The 15,848-nt window shown below is 33.3% G+C and overlaps 1 protein-coding gene across 1 annotated transcript in view; it reads left to right on the top strand.

Annotated features, from left to right (window-relative positions):
• LRP1B (LDL receptor related protein 1B) overlaps window positions 1-15,848 on the top strand; it is a 2,056,943-nt gene that overhangs the window by 1,269,721 nt on the left and 771,374 nt on the right. Inside the window, exons 28-31 of the mRNA XM_051990638.1 lie at window positions 3,689-3,820; window positions 5,175-5,402; window positions 11,325-11,499; window positions 13,974-14,068. Coding sequence (XP_051846598.1) covers window positions 3,689-3,820; window positions 5,175-5,402; window positions 11,325-11,499; window positions 13,974-14,068 — 630 coding nt within the window. The remainder of the gene's footprint in view (window positions 1-3,688; window positions 3,821-5,174; window positions 5,403-11,324; window positions 11,500-13,973; window positions 14,069-15,848) is intronic.

Genomic DNA, 15,848 nt, shown 5'->3' with positions numbered 1-15,848 from the left:
TATTGAGGCAGCTAGATTGCACAGTGAATAGAACACCTGAAATCAGGAGGACCTGAGTTCAAATCTGACATCAAACATAACACCTACTAACTGTGTAACTCTGGGCAAATCACTTAACCCGAATTGCTTTGCCAAAAAAACAAAATGTTTGTTTTATGTTCTATGGGGGAGTTAGTAAGTTAGTAAATTCTTGCTAAGTATAGTGGAAAAAACACCAAATCTAAGGTCAAAGGACATAGATTCCAACTGTAGTGTGTAACTGTGATCCTGTGAATAAGTAACAAATTGAGGTTTCATCTTTCTCTTCTGCAAAATTAAGGAATTGGATTAGATTGGTTATATCAAACTCAAATAGAAAGGGATCTGCACTGACCTTGTGTTCACTTAGAAAACCACAGATTAACATTACTTATGTTATATTGAATTTTATTTATTTTAATCAGTGTTTCCCAATTATATTTTAATCTGATATACATGCTAAGGAGTTTTTCCAGCTCTTGATACTTCTATAATAAACCCAGTTGCTTTTCAAGTATACAAAGAAAAGAAAAAAGGCACAAAGTAGAAACTTAAAAATGTTAGTTTAGTATAATTGAGGAAAGGAAGATAGACCAAAGATTAGTTAAAAAAAAAAAAAAAAAAAAAGAGGCAAACCTAATAGGGCATACAGAACCAAAGCATTTTCTTTATTTATTTGCTGTTTTCTGATTTTTTTGGTCCTTCTTGGTTAAAGACTAAAAAATTGGAGCAAGATGTTTTGCTCTTTTTATGTATCTTTTTTTTTCTTAATTGTAAAACATTTATACTCACTCAGATGCACATAAGAATACATCAAACACTTTAAAATGAATATCTTTTAATATTTGCATTGCATACACCCCACCCCAATTTGTTGTATATACTTATCCTTGAACTATTTTGCCTTTGATTTTTAATTATTTGTCAAGAGGAACCTTATGTTGCCCATTTTCCCTTCCTGATATGCCAAATAAATTTGCAAAATGTTTTATTCCCCTTTAATTGATTTCTTTAGGAGAATGAGTTGTTCTAAGTCTTTCAGTTCCCTTTGGCTTTTTCATCAAAGACATAAATGCAGCTTTATTTTTTTTTATTTCCCATGTGAAAATGTATGACTAATTATTCATTGCTGTCATCTATTATCTGGGGAAAATCATATTAGAGTTTTTAAAACAAGATCTTTTGTGTTTTAAGCTCTCTCAAGGAAAAAAAAAAAGACAACTTTTTACCATTGATTTTTAAAATGTTCTTGAACTTGAGACCCTGATTGCTCAGGAAAACAGAAATTTTATCTCAAGTGGAAATATTGCCTGGAATTTTACTCGTATAAATCTTAGATCTACATCATGAATGACTAAGGTCAAAGAAACATGATAAACTCATTTGGGCAGAAAAGTTTCTGAGTAGTGTGGATTTCTTTGAAGATGACCAACTTCAAAAAGAAAACATGGAACTTGGATTATTGAAAATGTGTAACATTAAAATTATACTTTAGCTAAGCTGCAAATGAGAAGTCTGTTCTTTATAGTTGATGCTTCATAATGTTTCATATTTTGTTGTATTCATCTTTTAAAAAAACAAACTAAACTGGACAACATAAACAGTTTGGTTTTTTTTTTTTTTGTTTGTTTGTTTGTTTTTTTTTTTTTTTTTGGCTGAGGCAATTGGGGGGCTCAGAGTCTCACAGAGCTAGGAAGTGTCAGTGTCTGAGGCCAGATTTGAACTCAGGTCCTCCTGACTTCAAGGCTGGGGCTCTATGTTTTATCTTAAATACAAAATCATGATAAAGTTTAAAAAGCCAAATACCAGATTAAATATAGTGAGAAGGGGCAACTAAATGGTACAGGAAAGAGAATATTGGGGATCTGAGTTCAAATGTAGTCTTAGACACTTAACACTCCCTAGTTGTATGACCCTGGGCAAGTCACTTAACCCCATTTAGCTCACCAAAAAACAACAACAATAACAACAACAAAAAGAATTGTGTGAACTTATGCTCTTTGTTCTCTCTCTCTCTCCTCTTGGGCTCTCACTTTTTCTCTCTGCTTTCTCTCTTTTTCTCCCTCTTTTTCTCTCTCCAAAAAAAAAAAAGAAAAGAAAAGAAATAAGTACTTATGGTTTTTTTAAACTTGTTTATTTTTATTACACATTGCTTTATGAATCATGTTGGGAGATAAAAATCAAAGCAAAAGGGGAAAAAAAATGGGAGAGATAAAAAAAAAATAGAAAAGAAAAGTCAACACAGAATATAAGCTGACTTACATTTAGTCTCCAGAGTTCTATGGCATTTTCTATCCAAAATCTGTTAGAATTGCTTTGGATCACTAAACTGAGAAGACCCAAGTCTTTCATAGTTGATCATCACATATTCTTGCTGTTATTTTATAATGTAGTCCTGGTTCTGCTTGTTTCACTTAGCATCAGTTCATGTAAATCTTTCCAGGCCTTTCTAAAATTAATTTGTTCATCATTTTTTATAAAACAATAATATTCCATTATCTTTATGTACCAAAATATTTTTATTTAAAGAACAATTTATATGTTTCATTGTCTCTCATTAGAGCTGTAGTTTATTTTTTAGATAGGGCCTAGCTATTAGCACAAAGTTTATTAACCTGTTGAAAGTCAGCCACTCTTCTGTTCATTTCTTTTTCTGTCTACATGTCTACATGTATTCATGCATTTCACAATTTAAGGAGAGGCTGAGGTACACTAAGGATTCCTTTTATTGTAACATCTAATAGCTTCTGATTCATTTCTTATTTTTAAAAACAAACAAAACAAAAACAAAACAAAATAATTATAAAACAGGGTAGATTTCAAAAATAACATCAAGATGAGAAGAATTTGCTAATCCTCTGGAAGATATGGTTAGAATTACAAGTAATTTGAAAAGTCAGCATGAATATTTATGCTTGACTAGAATGAAATATAGTAGAGATGGATTTTCTGTAATGTAGCTTCTATGACATTGGGATCAGATCACCTAGTATAAAGAAGATTGGCAGATGAGCGACAAAAACAATAATTATTTCTTTTCTAAGTTCACTTAATTTTATAAGGCTAATATATCAGAGAAGATACTACACCAGTGTTTGAGAACCAAGTTTCTGATGCAAAATTGGATTACTTAGGAAATATGAATATGTGTGCTGCTTTTTCAGAAACATTCAAAACATAGACATTTGTCAGGGATGTTTTGTTGACATGTATCTGTTACACTAGAAGAGAAAGCAGGTTGATTTGAAAAGCCTTTGCCATCATTCAAGTTCCTAATGTCTGGGTCACATTAACACCTGAGGTAATTGTATTCTAACTTCAGTAATTATGCTTATCTGGAACTCTTCCTGTTCTCCAAATTGAATAAATAATCCTTTTTAAAAACTCTTGGGATACTTACTGTTTCTAGGGCAATATGAAACTTGCTATTTATCTCAGTAGTAACAGAAAGAGTTAGTCCAGTGTGTTAGGTCTTTGGTAAGGTAAAATGTTTTTACTAATATGATTATTGTGTATGAATTTCTATTATTGTCCTATTAATCACCCTCCTAAGGGGAGCTATAGGGTAAAATTCACTTTGAATCATTAAGCAAATAACCCCTGTCAACCTCAGAGGTAGCCTAATGTATTCTTTCTTCTTTACTGTTAATATTTCACTGTATAATTACAGCTCCCAATCCATGTGAAGCTAATGAAGGCAAAGGCCCATGCTCGCATATGTGTCTGATCAATCATAACAGGAGTGCCGCTTGTGCCTGCCCCCACCTGATGAAACTGTCACCGGACAAGAAGACTTGCTATGGTAATGTTCTTCAAATATTTAGCAGAAATTCAAATTAAATTGTTCTAGATTATAGAAATGTTAGGATTTTTATGCCGACAGAAGCACGAGAGGATTTGTCATTCCTTGAAAATGTTTGAGACACTGCTATTTCCTAGCAATGTTGATGATTCATCTACTTTCAGAAAGATTGGCAGACACTTTAAAATATGCAGTATGGGGTATTCTGCTCTTTATTACCTTATTCATGTTTCCTGTTACTTTTGCTTTTGGTGTGTTAGCAGAATTTATCTCTGGGAAACAGTGAGATTTATAAGTGTAAAGTGTATCATCAGAAAATGATGATGCAGGTAGCCTGCACCACAAAGAAGTATTTAAAAGCTTTAATCTCTGCCTGCACTTCATCTGAAGTCATTTTTTGCATCATTTTAGTGGGGGAATTAACAATTTAGAGGGAAAATGGGATACAATATATAACTTTGCAAGGTGTAAAACAGATTTTAAATAGCATATTTTTATAAATTTTATGAAAGCAGTTACAATAGACTTTTTTAAATAATGAAATGTCTATTTGTAATCTCATGTTTTTTTTTTTTTTTTTTAAGGGAGGGGGTTAGTAAATCTCCAAAGCTTAATATAGTGTTTAATCATACATTCTATGATATTTCTAGTATCAAATCCTTCATTAAAATGACAGCATACATTTAGAATATGAGAGTAATAATATATCTTAATTAGTCTAGAGAATAAAAAAGAATAAATTATTAGTGAAGCTTCCATTTAGGTTGTTGCAATTCATTGAAAGCAAGTTACCTGTAAATTCAATATGATGAACATTATTGTCATTAATGTTTATGGTCTAAGGAATTGTGATTTTAAAATAAATGGAACCCATTGAAACCTAGTTTTGTAAAACTGTATCCAAATGTGATTTGGTAAGAAATTTATAAGCTCACTGTAATTCACTGATGGTAGAAGAAATGATTTCTTATATTCTTCCACATTCCATTCAATTTAAAATAAGACTCAATTATAACGTCACACAAAGAAAATTTAGAAATTTGACATTTTTATAGCTTATATAGTTGAAGACGTGTTTATGTTAGTTGCATATGCATTTGATGTACTTTGAACTTCTTAGTTACATTAGAAAAAGAAAAAAAGTGATTTTAAAAATTCCAGTATACAAGTTTATTTCAATGAAGTGAGTTAATTAAATAAGGGTACATCACGAGCATCATACTCTCTATTTTATATTAATTATTGCTTTCAGTAATTAAAAAAACATTAAATAATCATGTGAAAATTGGTTTTCTAGGTATTTTTACCTAATTGACTTTACAAATAAAAAAACATCTGATATCTTCTTTTCTAGAAATGAAAAAATTTCTTCTTTATGCAAGACGTTCAGAAATAAGAGGAGTGGATATAGATAATCCATATTTCAACTTCATCACAGCCTTTACTGTCCCTGATATAGATGATGTTACTGTGATAGACTTTGATGCCTCAGAAGAACGTTTGTACTGGACAGATATAAAGACACAAACTATTAAACGTGCCTTTATTAATGGGACTGGATTAGAGACTGTTATCTCAAGAGGTAAATAACTCAAGAACCACTGCCATAAAATAGTTGTGCTATATCTAAATCCATGTTTGCAATCATTTTAAATATCCATGCATCACATTTTTAGAGTAGCATCAACATAATTGATAATACCTACATAGTTATTTATATTTGCAAGTCCATTCTTAGTCATTATAAATTTCCAAGATACTTTTTTCCCCCCATATCGCTAAAAGAAATTAATAGAATTATTGATTTAAAGCTGGAAGGGATTCTAATTATCTTATTTTAAAGAAGGGGAAATGAGAAGGGCCAAAAGAGAAACAAGTACTAGCTTGAGATCACAAAAGGAATAAATGTGAGAGCCAGCTTTTGAATTCAGATCCTCAAACTCAAAACCCAGTACTCTTTTTCCCTTGCTACCTGCTCTCATATTTATGATTAAAACAGATCAGAAGTTAACCCTTTAAATTCTTCACTAAGCAGTTAGAAGTTTAAATCATATATTGAACATTAAAATAATAATGACAAATATCTCATCAGTCATTTCAAGATATTGAGAATTTAGAAGCAGAAATTTCAGAAGGGGTTTCCTTACCATCTGGATCTTACTGAATCAAGACCCCTCTAATTTTCTTCTTCCCTTATTTCTTCATCTCCTTTTTCACCCCTCACTCTCTAATTAGATTAGAGAGTATTTTGTACAGCAAAATGACGGTTTGGACATGTATACTTGTTTTGTATTTAATTTATACTTTAACATATTTAACATGTATTGGTCATCCTGCCATCTAGGGGAGGGGGTGGGGGGAAGGAGGGGAAAAATTGGAACGAAAGGTTTGGCAATTGTCAAATTGCCAAATGTCAATGCTATAAAATTACCCATGCATATAACTTGTAAATAAAAAGCTATTAATTAAAAAAAAAAAAGATTAGTCAGTATTTATATCATGAAGAGTAAAAGAGGAGGAAGTTGATGAAAGTCATTTCCTTCAGTCTTACTCTAGCTTGTCATTTATTAACAGCAACTAACATTTATATGTGCTAAGCACTGTGCTAAACACTTTATAATTATTAACTCATTTGATCTTCAAAACAACCTTGTGAGGTAAGTGTTATTATCCCCATTTTATAGAAGAGAAAAATGCTAAAGATCCTTCTGCAGATGAGGAATCTCCTAAAGACCTAACCCACCTGAGTAATTCATTTCAATACATGAACTGACATAAATTCATTTAAGTTTAGGCAGCTTAGATAAAAATGGTATTTTGAATTGGGTGATGAAAATCTTGCACAATTAGCATTATCTGTGAAGGTCAATATCATTTGTGAAAGTCAACATGGCTTTGAGGTTAATCAGGCTTCCATTTATTCCCTCATGCTTTCATTCAGTTAACAATGAAGCTGTATTGACTACTCATTATATATCAGACACTGTGTTAGGCAAACAAGAGAATAAAAAAAAAAATTACATCTTCATTTCCAACCTTATAGGCACTTACCTTTTTAATTTGGAGGGAATGAGCTATGCACATGAATGTACTGTAATGCCGGAGAAACTGAGGCATGATAGAGATTAGAAAGTTTTTAATTTTTTATTTGAGAGGGAGAGATTGTGCTGGGGACATGTTGCCCCCAGGAATGATGATTCAAAGCATCCAGCAAACCATCCAGAATTCTCAATGGACTATCAATCTGGTTCTGACAGAGTGGGGGGAGGCCTCAGACATTCTGGTAAGTTGGTATCAAGAAGAACAATGGCAGAACTGGGGAAGGCACCGGATATTCTGATAAGTAGGGAAGGTCTGGGATCATGATGTTTAAGATAGAAGGTCTTTCTCCTTATCTGGATTAAACATATACAGTTTATAATCTTAGTTTAGCCAGCCCTAAATTATATCAATTCTTATGAGTAGGAGGAAAGGGTGGTATTGCAACCAGGGGGATTGAAGCAGAACAATTAAAGAAAACTGAGGCAGGACAATTAGAAGGGAATTATGGCACAATAATAATCACTTTTTAATGCTTTCTAGTTTGCAAATTGTTTTACACATTATCTTATTTGAATCACATTAGAAGATAATTACTATGAGTATTATTATCCCCATTTTCCAAATTTGGAAAAAGACTTACCTAGAATTATAGAGAATTGTGGAAGCAGGTTTTGAACACAGTTCACCTCAACTCCAATTTTACAATTCCTCTTATAGATCTTATGGACAGACTCAAAGTAAAATACAAAACTAAATATTCAGACTATCCCAGGAAAACAAAAGAGACTCTGAATGTTTAACTATCACTTTAGTGACTGGTAGAAATAGTCACAATTAATCACTTAAAATACCAAAGACAGCAGAGAAGGCTTTAGGAAGAAATAAGAACAAGAATATTCTTTCTTTCACATGGTTAATGGTTGCAACTTCCAGCTTTGTTGGAGAGTTAACTTTTTTTTTTTTTCATTTTCAAATGTGTTATTTATTTATCTTAAACTTAAAAAAAAAAATCTCAGGTTCTAAATTCCTTTCCTCCAACCTCTGTCCCACCCATTGAGAATGCAAACTATCTATCAATTATAATTTGAAATCATACAAAACATATTTCCATAGTACTCATGTCACAAAAAATTAAGAAGAATAAAGGGAAAAAATTTAATTTGAATGCAAAATACACCATTTTGGAAAGTTCATTTCATAAATCTTCATGTGGGCAATAGTTTTTCATGTCCTCTCTTTCAATTAGGATACTCACTTCTTCTATAAGGGGAGCAGCAACTTTTCCTAACCTGTCTAACCAATCCTCATCCTCTAACTGCAAAGATAACTCTCAGCCTGTCTGAAAGCTTAAAATAGGTATCTCACAACTCATCTTCTAAAAATTAAGTTTGCTGAAATATGATGAAGTGAACCAAGGGCTTTGTATATTTCTTCAGGCATCGTTTTCATTCGTTTAGACCCTGATTCTAGCTCTTCTCCCTCCTACTTCTGACCTCATTAACTGTTCTGCCAAAGCTATCAATCCAACCTCATGCTAGAGGACTTTTAAAAATATACATTTTAAAAAGCATTTATTATTGCTTCCTCCCACTGTGACCCCCGCTAACTCTCATAGGAATAATAGTCCAGCAAAACAAATTGTCACATTGTCCGTGGCCTAAAACTGATGTTTCATTCTGAATTTCAAGGCTATCATCTCTGACAGGTGATGGATGGGTGCAGTATTTCTGATATTTGTTTATTTGTTTTGTTTTTTTCCCGCATCCTATCCATTCTAATTGGACAATGAGGTCATGGTGAAAAGATTTGGGTTCCAATCTTGGTTGTGCTTTTCACTTACTGTGCTACCCTAGACAAATTAGTTCCTCTTTTCTGAGTTTCTCCTTCTTCCTTCACTTTCTTCTTATGTAAAATGAGGGCATTAGAGTAGATCAAAGAGCTTTTATGGGCAGCTAAGAGGTGCAATGAATAGAGCACCTGGTCTGGAGTCAGGAAGAACTGAGTTCAACTCCAGCCGTACCAGCTGTGTGACCCTGGGCAAATCATTTAACCCATTTGCCTCAGTTTCCTTATGTGTAAATGAGCTGCAGAAGAAATGTCTCCAGAAAACCAACTAGAACACCTGGCCACCTATACTCTCTTGTCTTGTCTAACTAGGTCCCACAGTTCTTTGATGACATTCTTTAATTCTTTAATTCTGTTCTTTCCCAAAGTTCCTTAGATATTGATTACAACCTGCTCACACCCACCAAACACCTCTTTATTCATTCCTTGATTATTCATTAAGTTTGTACTAAGAATCAAGTATTATAATAGTTCTCTGTGATATAAAGATGAGACAAACTCTGTGCCAGGGAACTTAAATTTTATTTGTGGAGGAAGGAGGAAAGAAACAGGATACATAGACATGTAAATATAAGGTATATACAAAGTAAATACAAAAAAAATTAGAAAGAGAAAAATAGCAGTTGGAAGAAGAAGACACATCAGGATAGCCCTCTTCTAGGAAGTGTATCTTGAGCCTTAAAGAAAGCTCAAGATTCAGATAGATTGAAACAAGGAGGAAGTGTATTCTAGAATGTCATACAGGAAAAGCAATTAAATCAATTTGACTGCCCATTATATTGCTCTAAAGTGCATAAGGGATGGAGTATGCAAGAAGTCTTGTAAAGTTGACTGAAACAAGATGTGAAGAGCTTTGCATGCCAAACAAATATTTGTCTTATCCTCTTGGCCAAAAAAAAAGAAGAAGAAGAAGAAGAAGAAGAAGAAGAAGAAGAAGAAGAAGAAGAAGAAGAAGAAGAAGAAGAAGAAGAAGAAGAAGAAAGAAGAAGAAGAAGAAGAAGAAGAAGAAGAAGAAAGAAGAAGAAGAAGAGAAGAAGAAGAAGAAAGAAGAAGAAGGAAAGAAAGAAAGAAAAAGAAAGAAAGAAAGAAAGAAAGAAACAAACAAACAAACAAACAAACAAAGAAAAAGATCCATTAAAGCTTTGGGCAGTGACAAGGAATCGATTGAAAAGGGAAGGAATTTAAGAATAGAAAACCAATTAAAAGCCAGTGTCTTCAAGCTAACATGGACCCCTCCCTTCCCCCCCAAAGTGGTACCCTATTTAGACTTGCCTTTTTTTTTTCTGAATTGCATATTTTAAGAATACTATGTCTTAGCAAATATCCCTAGACTATATTCTATTCCTTCAGGTTCTTTCTAGGTAACAGATAATGTCATTACCTATATGCTAACTTGCTAAATGATTTTAGTAAGGCCCTTCAGGAAGCATAAAACCTCAAGTCCAATGAATTGTTTTGTGGTCCTTAATTTCATTCACATGTCAATTGTGAGAGAAACTTATTGGGGGTTGTCAGTCCCCAGCACCCCTAAGATCCACATGAGCAATTACCTAAATCACATACTTTCCATATCCTACTTTATATATACTATAGGAGTAGTCGATGTCAGCCTTCATTTATACCTTTCCGAAAAATGTGCTATTAAGGAATTCTTCTTCACGTATTATATATTTATTCCAAAGAAGTAAGAGGAGGTTACAAAATAAGTTCTAAGGAATGTAATGAATAGAAAGAATCATGGGCCTTTGGAGATCGCAGACAATGCACAAAGCAGTAATGGAAAACATTCAAAAATCCCAGATTAGAATGCTTCTAAATTAGCACTTTTTTTTACCTTAATGCTTTCTAAAGCTTTTTAGACATTTTTTTTTTCCTTCTAATTAAAACACGTGGAGTTTAGATCTCTTAATTGTATGATCAAGAAACAGTAAACCAAATATTCCGATTTGACTTAATGAATCCAATCTTAATTAGAGCTCAGTAATTTATCTTAGGAATGTTAAAGGACTTTCCTCCCTTCCTATCACTGTCAATTCTAGTTAATTACCTACTTTGAAAGATGTAAAATTCTAATGAATCTTTTAGAAGTTAAATCATTCCATCTTATTTCTACATAAAATGGACATATGCAGGTCAACAAAAATGACCTATTTTAAATAAAGCCAATTTTACTATGGAGATGGAAAAAAATCAAATTAGTTTTGGAAAGTAAGGTACACAGCTCATTTGTTATTGACCAAAAAATGCTTTTTTCTCCAAACAAGAAAAATGTGCTCCCAACTAGAGAACTGATTATTCTAATTTGTATTTGGGTTGCCTTGGACAATGAGATTACTGGCTATTTTTACTCCAAAGTGTTTACTAGTGACTCATTGATGGTAAGTGTAATTTCAATGCTAATTGTTGCTTCAGGTTTTCAACTGGCTCAGCAGTTAGACATTAATGATTATTCATACCTCAAGAAGGGCTGATAAGGGAATGAGATTAAAATCTTGTACAATTTTAGCTAACAAATTAAAGTGTAAATTAAATTTTCCCCGAGACAGAAAATGACTTAGGAAAGCCAACAGAATGTGGAACTTCATTCACTTTTAATTTTCTCTTTCCTCTCTTACAGATATTCAGAGCATCAGAGGGCTAGCTGTGGATTGGGTATCTCGAAATTTGTACTGGATTAGCTCAGAATTTGATGAAACTCAAATTAATGTGGCAAGATTAGATGGTTCTTTGAAAACCTCAATTATACACGGAATCGATAAACCACAATGTCTTGCAGCTCACCCAGCCAGGGGGTAAAGTATGATTGTTTCTAGATTTTTAGAAAACTTTACCATAATTTCATACCAAATATCATGAGACAATTCAGTAGGCTGTAAGTATAAGACTGAGGGGCTAACTAGCAAATTCATCTCTGGTGTCTGACAAAATACATATCTATAGAGATAACGGTTTTCTGACGATTTTATAAAAACAATATTATATAATTGTAGCATCTTATTAACTTTTATTTTTAAAAATGAAAGGAAGAGGGATATAGAGAAAATGTTGCTAAAATTAAGATTTACAATATGTACCTTTATGATTGTAATGCACACATATATATGATATAATTTCTAAAGCCATAGATTGCATCAAACCTGTCAATTTGCTTAGAATTTCTTTATCCAGGAGTTGTTAATAATAATTATTATAATAACTGACCTTTACATAGCATTTGTGCCTAGTACTTTACAATTACTACCTCACTTGATCCCCACAACAATTCATGGAAGGAGGTGCTACTATTATTCCCATTTTCTAGTTGTAGAAACTGAGACCAAAAGGATTTAATTGACTTGCCAAGGATCACATTGTAATGCCAGAGAAACTGAGGCAAGATAGAGAGTAGACAGTATTTAATAATTTATTTGAAAGAGAGAGATATACTGGGCCCAAATGGATCCATGGTTTGGTCCCAGAGCTGAATGAAATTATCATCTCCAAGAATCTAGTAAACAATCTGAGTTCTCAATGCCCTATATACATATGGCTCAGATATAGGGGATAGAATGAGGCAGGGACAGAGTCAGGGTGCTGAGAGTGGGAATGGGACTCTGATAGGGAGGGATGAGCCACCGGAGATGGGGATGACATAATGGGGGGAGGCACCCTGAACATGGGGAGAGGCATCTTGATAAGACCGTATCTGATATTGTGATAGCTTGGGAAGGGGAGAGGCATTCTGATATTCTAAAACATAAAATATTTTATCTTTATCAAATATTCTGATTAAGAGGGAGAGGTAGTTTTGCAGGATTGAGCAGAACAATCATAAACTGAAGCAGAACAATTAGGAAAACTGAGGCAGGATAATTTAGGGAGATTAAGTCAGGATAATTAGGGAAACTGAGTCAGGACAATAAAAGAGAACTGTGGCATAACAACATAAGTACTAAGTTTCTGAGGTTGGATTTGAATTTAGGTCTTCCAGACTCAGAGTTTGGTGCTTATTTATCGTACTACCCAGCTGCCTCCAAAGTTGCCATAAAAAATGCAGTTCTAAGACTAGGTTCTGTTCTAGATAATGAATGGACAGACTGAGGATGAAAGATAAACAGACCTTATCAGTCCTGTTCTCTCACTGATTATTTTAAGAGTACAAAAATGATCTCAAAGTAATTAGCTACAAAGATCTGGAAGACCTTATTTCCTTTTTCATTCTTCCTTAGGAATATTTATTTATTGTTGCCTTTTTTTTTTTTCTCACACAGCTCTCTTGATGGTCTGTCATGGCTTCATAAGCAGAACTGGGGAGAATGAGAATAAATACCCCATAACCCATTTGAGTTGCAGGATAATGCAACTACCATTATTGTAAGACAAGCCTAAATTAGGATTAGTCCAACCCTTTAGGTTCAAGGTCTTAAAATGCAATAGGCATTCATGAACCATAAAATTCAATTACAAACTACTTTAATAATTAGGAGCTAAAAGAACACACTTAAAAGGATGTAACATTAATAATAAAAACAATCTAGTCTTCCTGCAGCAGCGTCACAGTAAAAAGCCAGAAAAACATTTCCATGAATGTAATAAGAAGTAAAGTGGAACTTAAGATCACAATTCTTATCAGACAGTACTATTTGCATGTCAGGCAGCAAGGAAGCAAAATAACCCCTCTGATTCTTTGAAAACCAGCCTGGCCCTAGTACATATATGTGTGTGTATGTATATGTATATGTATATCTATGTATCTATCTATTTTAAGTTAGCATCTTTTATTCCAAGTACCTAAAATTTTTATCTCACAGGTCAGTAGTTTCTTGTATTTTTAATAACTCATTCTTGAGAACCTACATCTTTCTCCTGGGGCAAAATGAGTTATGAAAAAGATGAGAATAGCAACTAGGCAGTCATTCACCATGTACAAAATAATGTGAAAAAGCAGAATTGGTTGAGAATAGAACTACAAAGGTCTCAGGGTACTATTCATTTATTCTGCTTCTCTGGAGCATCACCTCCAAATACCGATAATAGCTTGGTATCATAGCCATATTTTTGGTTTGAATAATTCCTGCTTGATATAGACTGATTATGAAAGTGAGTTTTTTGATTAAAGAAATTAATGGTAAAAGACCTCACCAAACCTACACTTGTCCAGACTGCCCTTCCTCAATCCCACTACATGAAGGCTTGAATATCCTGTATGATTCTGAGTTTATTGATATATCTCTATAAATAGGTATAGCAGGCCTCTTATTTGATAAATTTCTTTTTTCTTTTTAAGGAAACTTTATTGGACTGATGGAAACACTATCAATATGGCAAATATGGATGGCAGTAATAGCAAAATCCTTTTTCAGAACCAAAAAGATCCAGTTGGTAAGTATGTGTGATATTGACCAAAGATTTTTTGGGAATGATAACACACATTCAAGACTTATGACATATCTGAAGTTTAATAGAAAGAAAATACTATGTATTTTTTTAATTAAATAAAAATTTAACAAGAACAATTAATTCAGTTGGGCCCATCATTATGTTGTGAGAAATAATTCTCTTTCAGGTTCACATTATCTCTGTTGAATGTGGATATTTTAGTCTTTTGAATAATAGACCCTTCACAATGGTACGAAAGTCATGTGAATTGATGCAATATATTATTTTAATGTTGAATCAGTTCTGATGCACTGATGCAATTATTATGTTGTCAGTACATGATCTTATGATTTTAATGATGAAGCTCTTAATCTCTAGATAAAGATAATGACTGATTGACAATGAGTATATTTATTTGAAATACATTTTGCTTTTTTGTACTTGTCAGTCTACTGAATTTATTACTGATCCTTGAACAGTTCTTTAAAACAATCCACATTTAGCTTTCATTAAATCACATTAATTCAGCATCTCTTTTGCTTCTGGCCACTTTTTGAACTTTTGTACATAAATAATAAACTCTTAAGTTTATCTGAAATTCCTAGGTTGACATCACATTCTAGGGAAGTAAATTAAACTATAGATTAAATTGGTCTATCAAAACAGACTTTTTGAAATGACAAGGACATAATCAACTAGGGGCATAGAAGAAAATCCCTTAACCTTTGTCCTGTCCTTGACCCTTTTGAATGTCTGGTGAAGCCAAGAGACTCCAGAATCATATTTAAATTCTTTATTTTTTTTACTTAAATGTGTTTATTTTAAATGTTTTAAAAATAAAATAAGATTACAAGCCAATTATATTAAAATAGTTATCAAGATACACATATAGATATACTTGCCATAAAGAAATAAGGAAATAGAGATTTGTAATAGAAGTATAGCAGATCCCTACAGAGAAAGAAAGTGTTTTTTTTTCCTTAATCTGACTAATAGTTGTTTCAATTCTTAGTTTCACTTTATTAAGTGAATCATGGCATTATTTCTTTGGAACTTTATTCCTGATCCATAGCCACAAATATTCTGGTTTGAAGTTAAAAAGAGAGAAATTTCTATGTGATATATTTTATTCCTAACTTTGATTGTTGTATCATCTGATTCCTCATATTTACTTGATCTTTTTCAAAGAATAAGAATTACCACATAGTTCATTGTCTTCCTAACATAAATACCTTGTGAGAAAGAAAGAAAGAAAGAAAGAAAGAAAGAAAGAAAGAACTTGAAAGAAAAAAAGAAAGAACTTGAAAGAAAAGAAGAAAAGAAGGAAGGAAAGAACTTGAAAGAAAAGAAGGAAGGAAAGGAGGGGAGGAGGGAGATTGGGAGGAAGGAAGGAAGGAAGGAAGGATGGAAGGAAGGAGGGAAGGAAGGAAGGAAGGAAGGAAGGAGGGAAGGATGGAAGGAAGGAGGGAAGGAAGGAAGGAGGGAAGGAAGGAGGGAAGGAAGGAAGGAGGAGGAAGGAAGGAAGGAAGGAAGGAAGGAAGGAAGGAAGGAAAGAGGGAAGGAAGGAAGGAGGAGGGAAGGAAGGAAGGAAGGAAGGAAGGAAGGAAGGAGGGAAGGAAGGAAGGAAGGAGGGAGGAAGGAAGGAAGGAGGAAGAAGGAAGGAGGGAAGAAAGGAAGGAGGGGAGGAGGGAAGGAGGGAAGGAAGGAAGGAAGGAGGGAAGGAGGGAAGGAGGGAAGGAAGGAAGGAAGGAGGGAAGGAGGGAAGGAGGAAGGAAGGAAGGAG

This window comes from Antechinus flavipes, chromosome 3 (genome assembly GCF_016432865.1).
Source record: "Antechinus flavipes isolate AdamAnt ecotype Samford, QLD, Australia chromosome 3, AdamAnt_v2, whole genome shotgun sequence".
NCBI classification, from domain to species: domain Eukaryota; kingdom Metazoa; phylum Chordata; class Mammalia; order Dasyuromorphia; family Dasyuridae; genus Antechinus; species Antechinus flavipes.
Note: the sequence above shows the minus strand (reverse complement) of the source record. Positions and strands in the feature narration are given on the sequence as shown.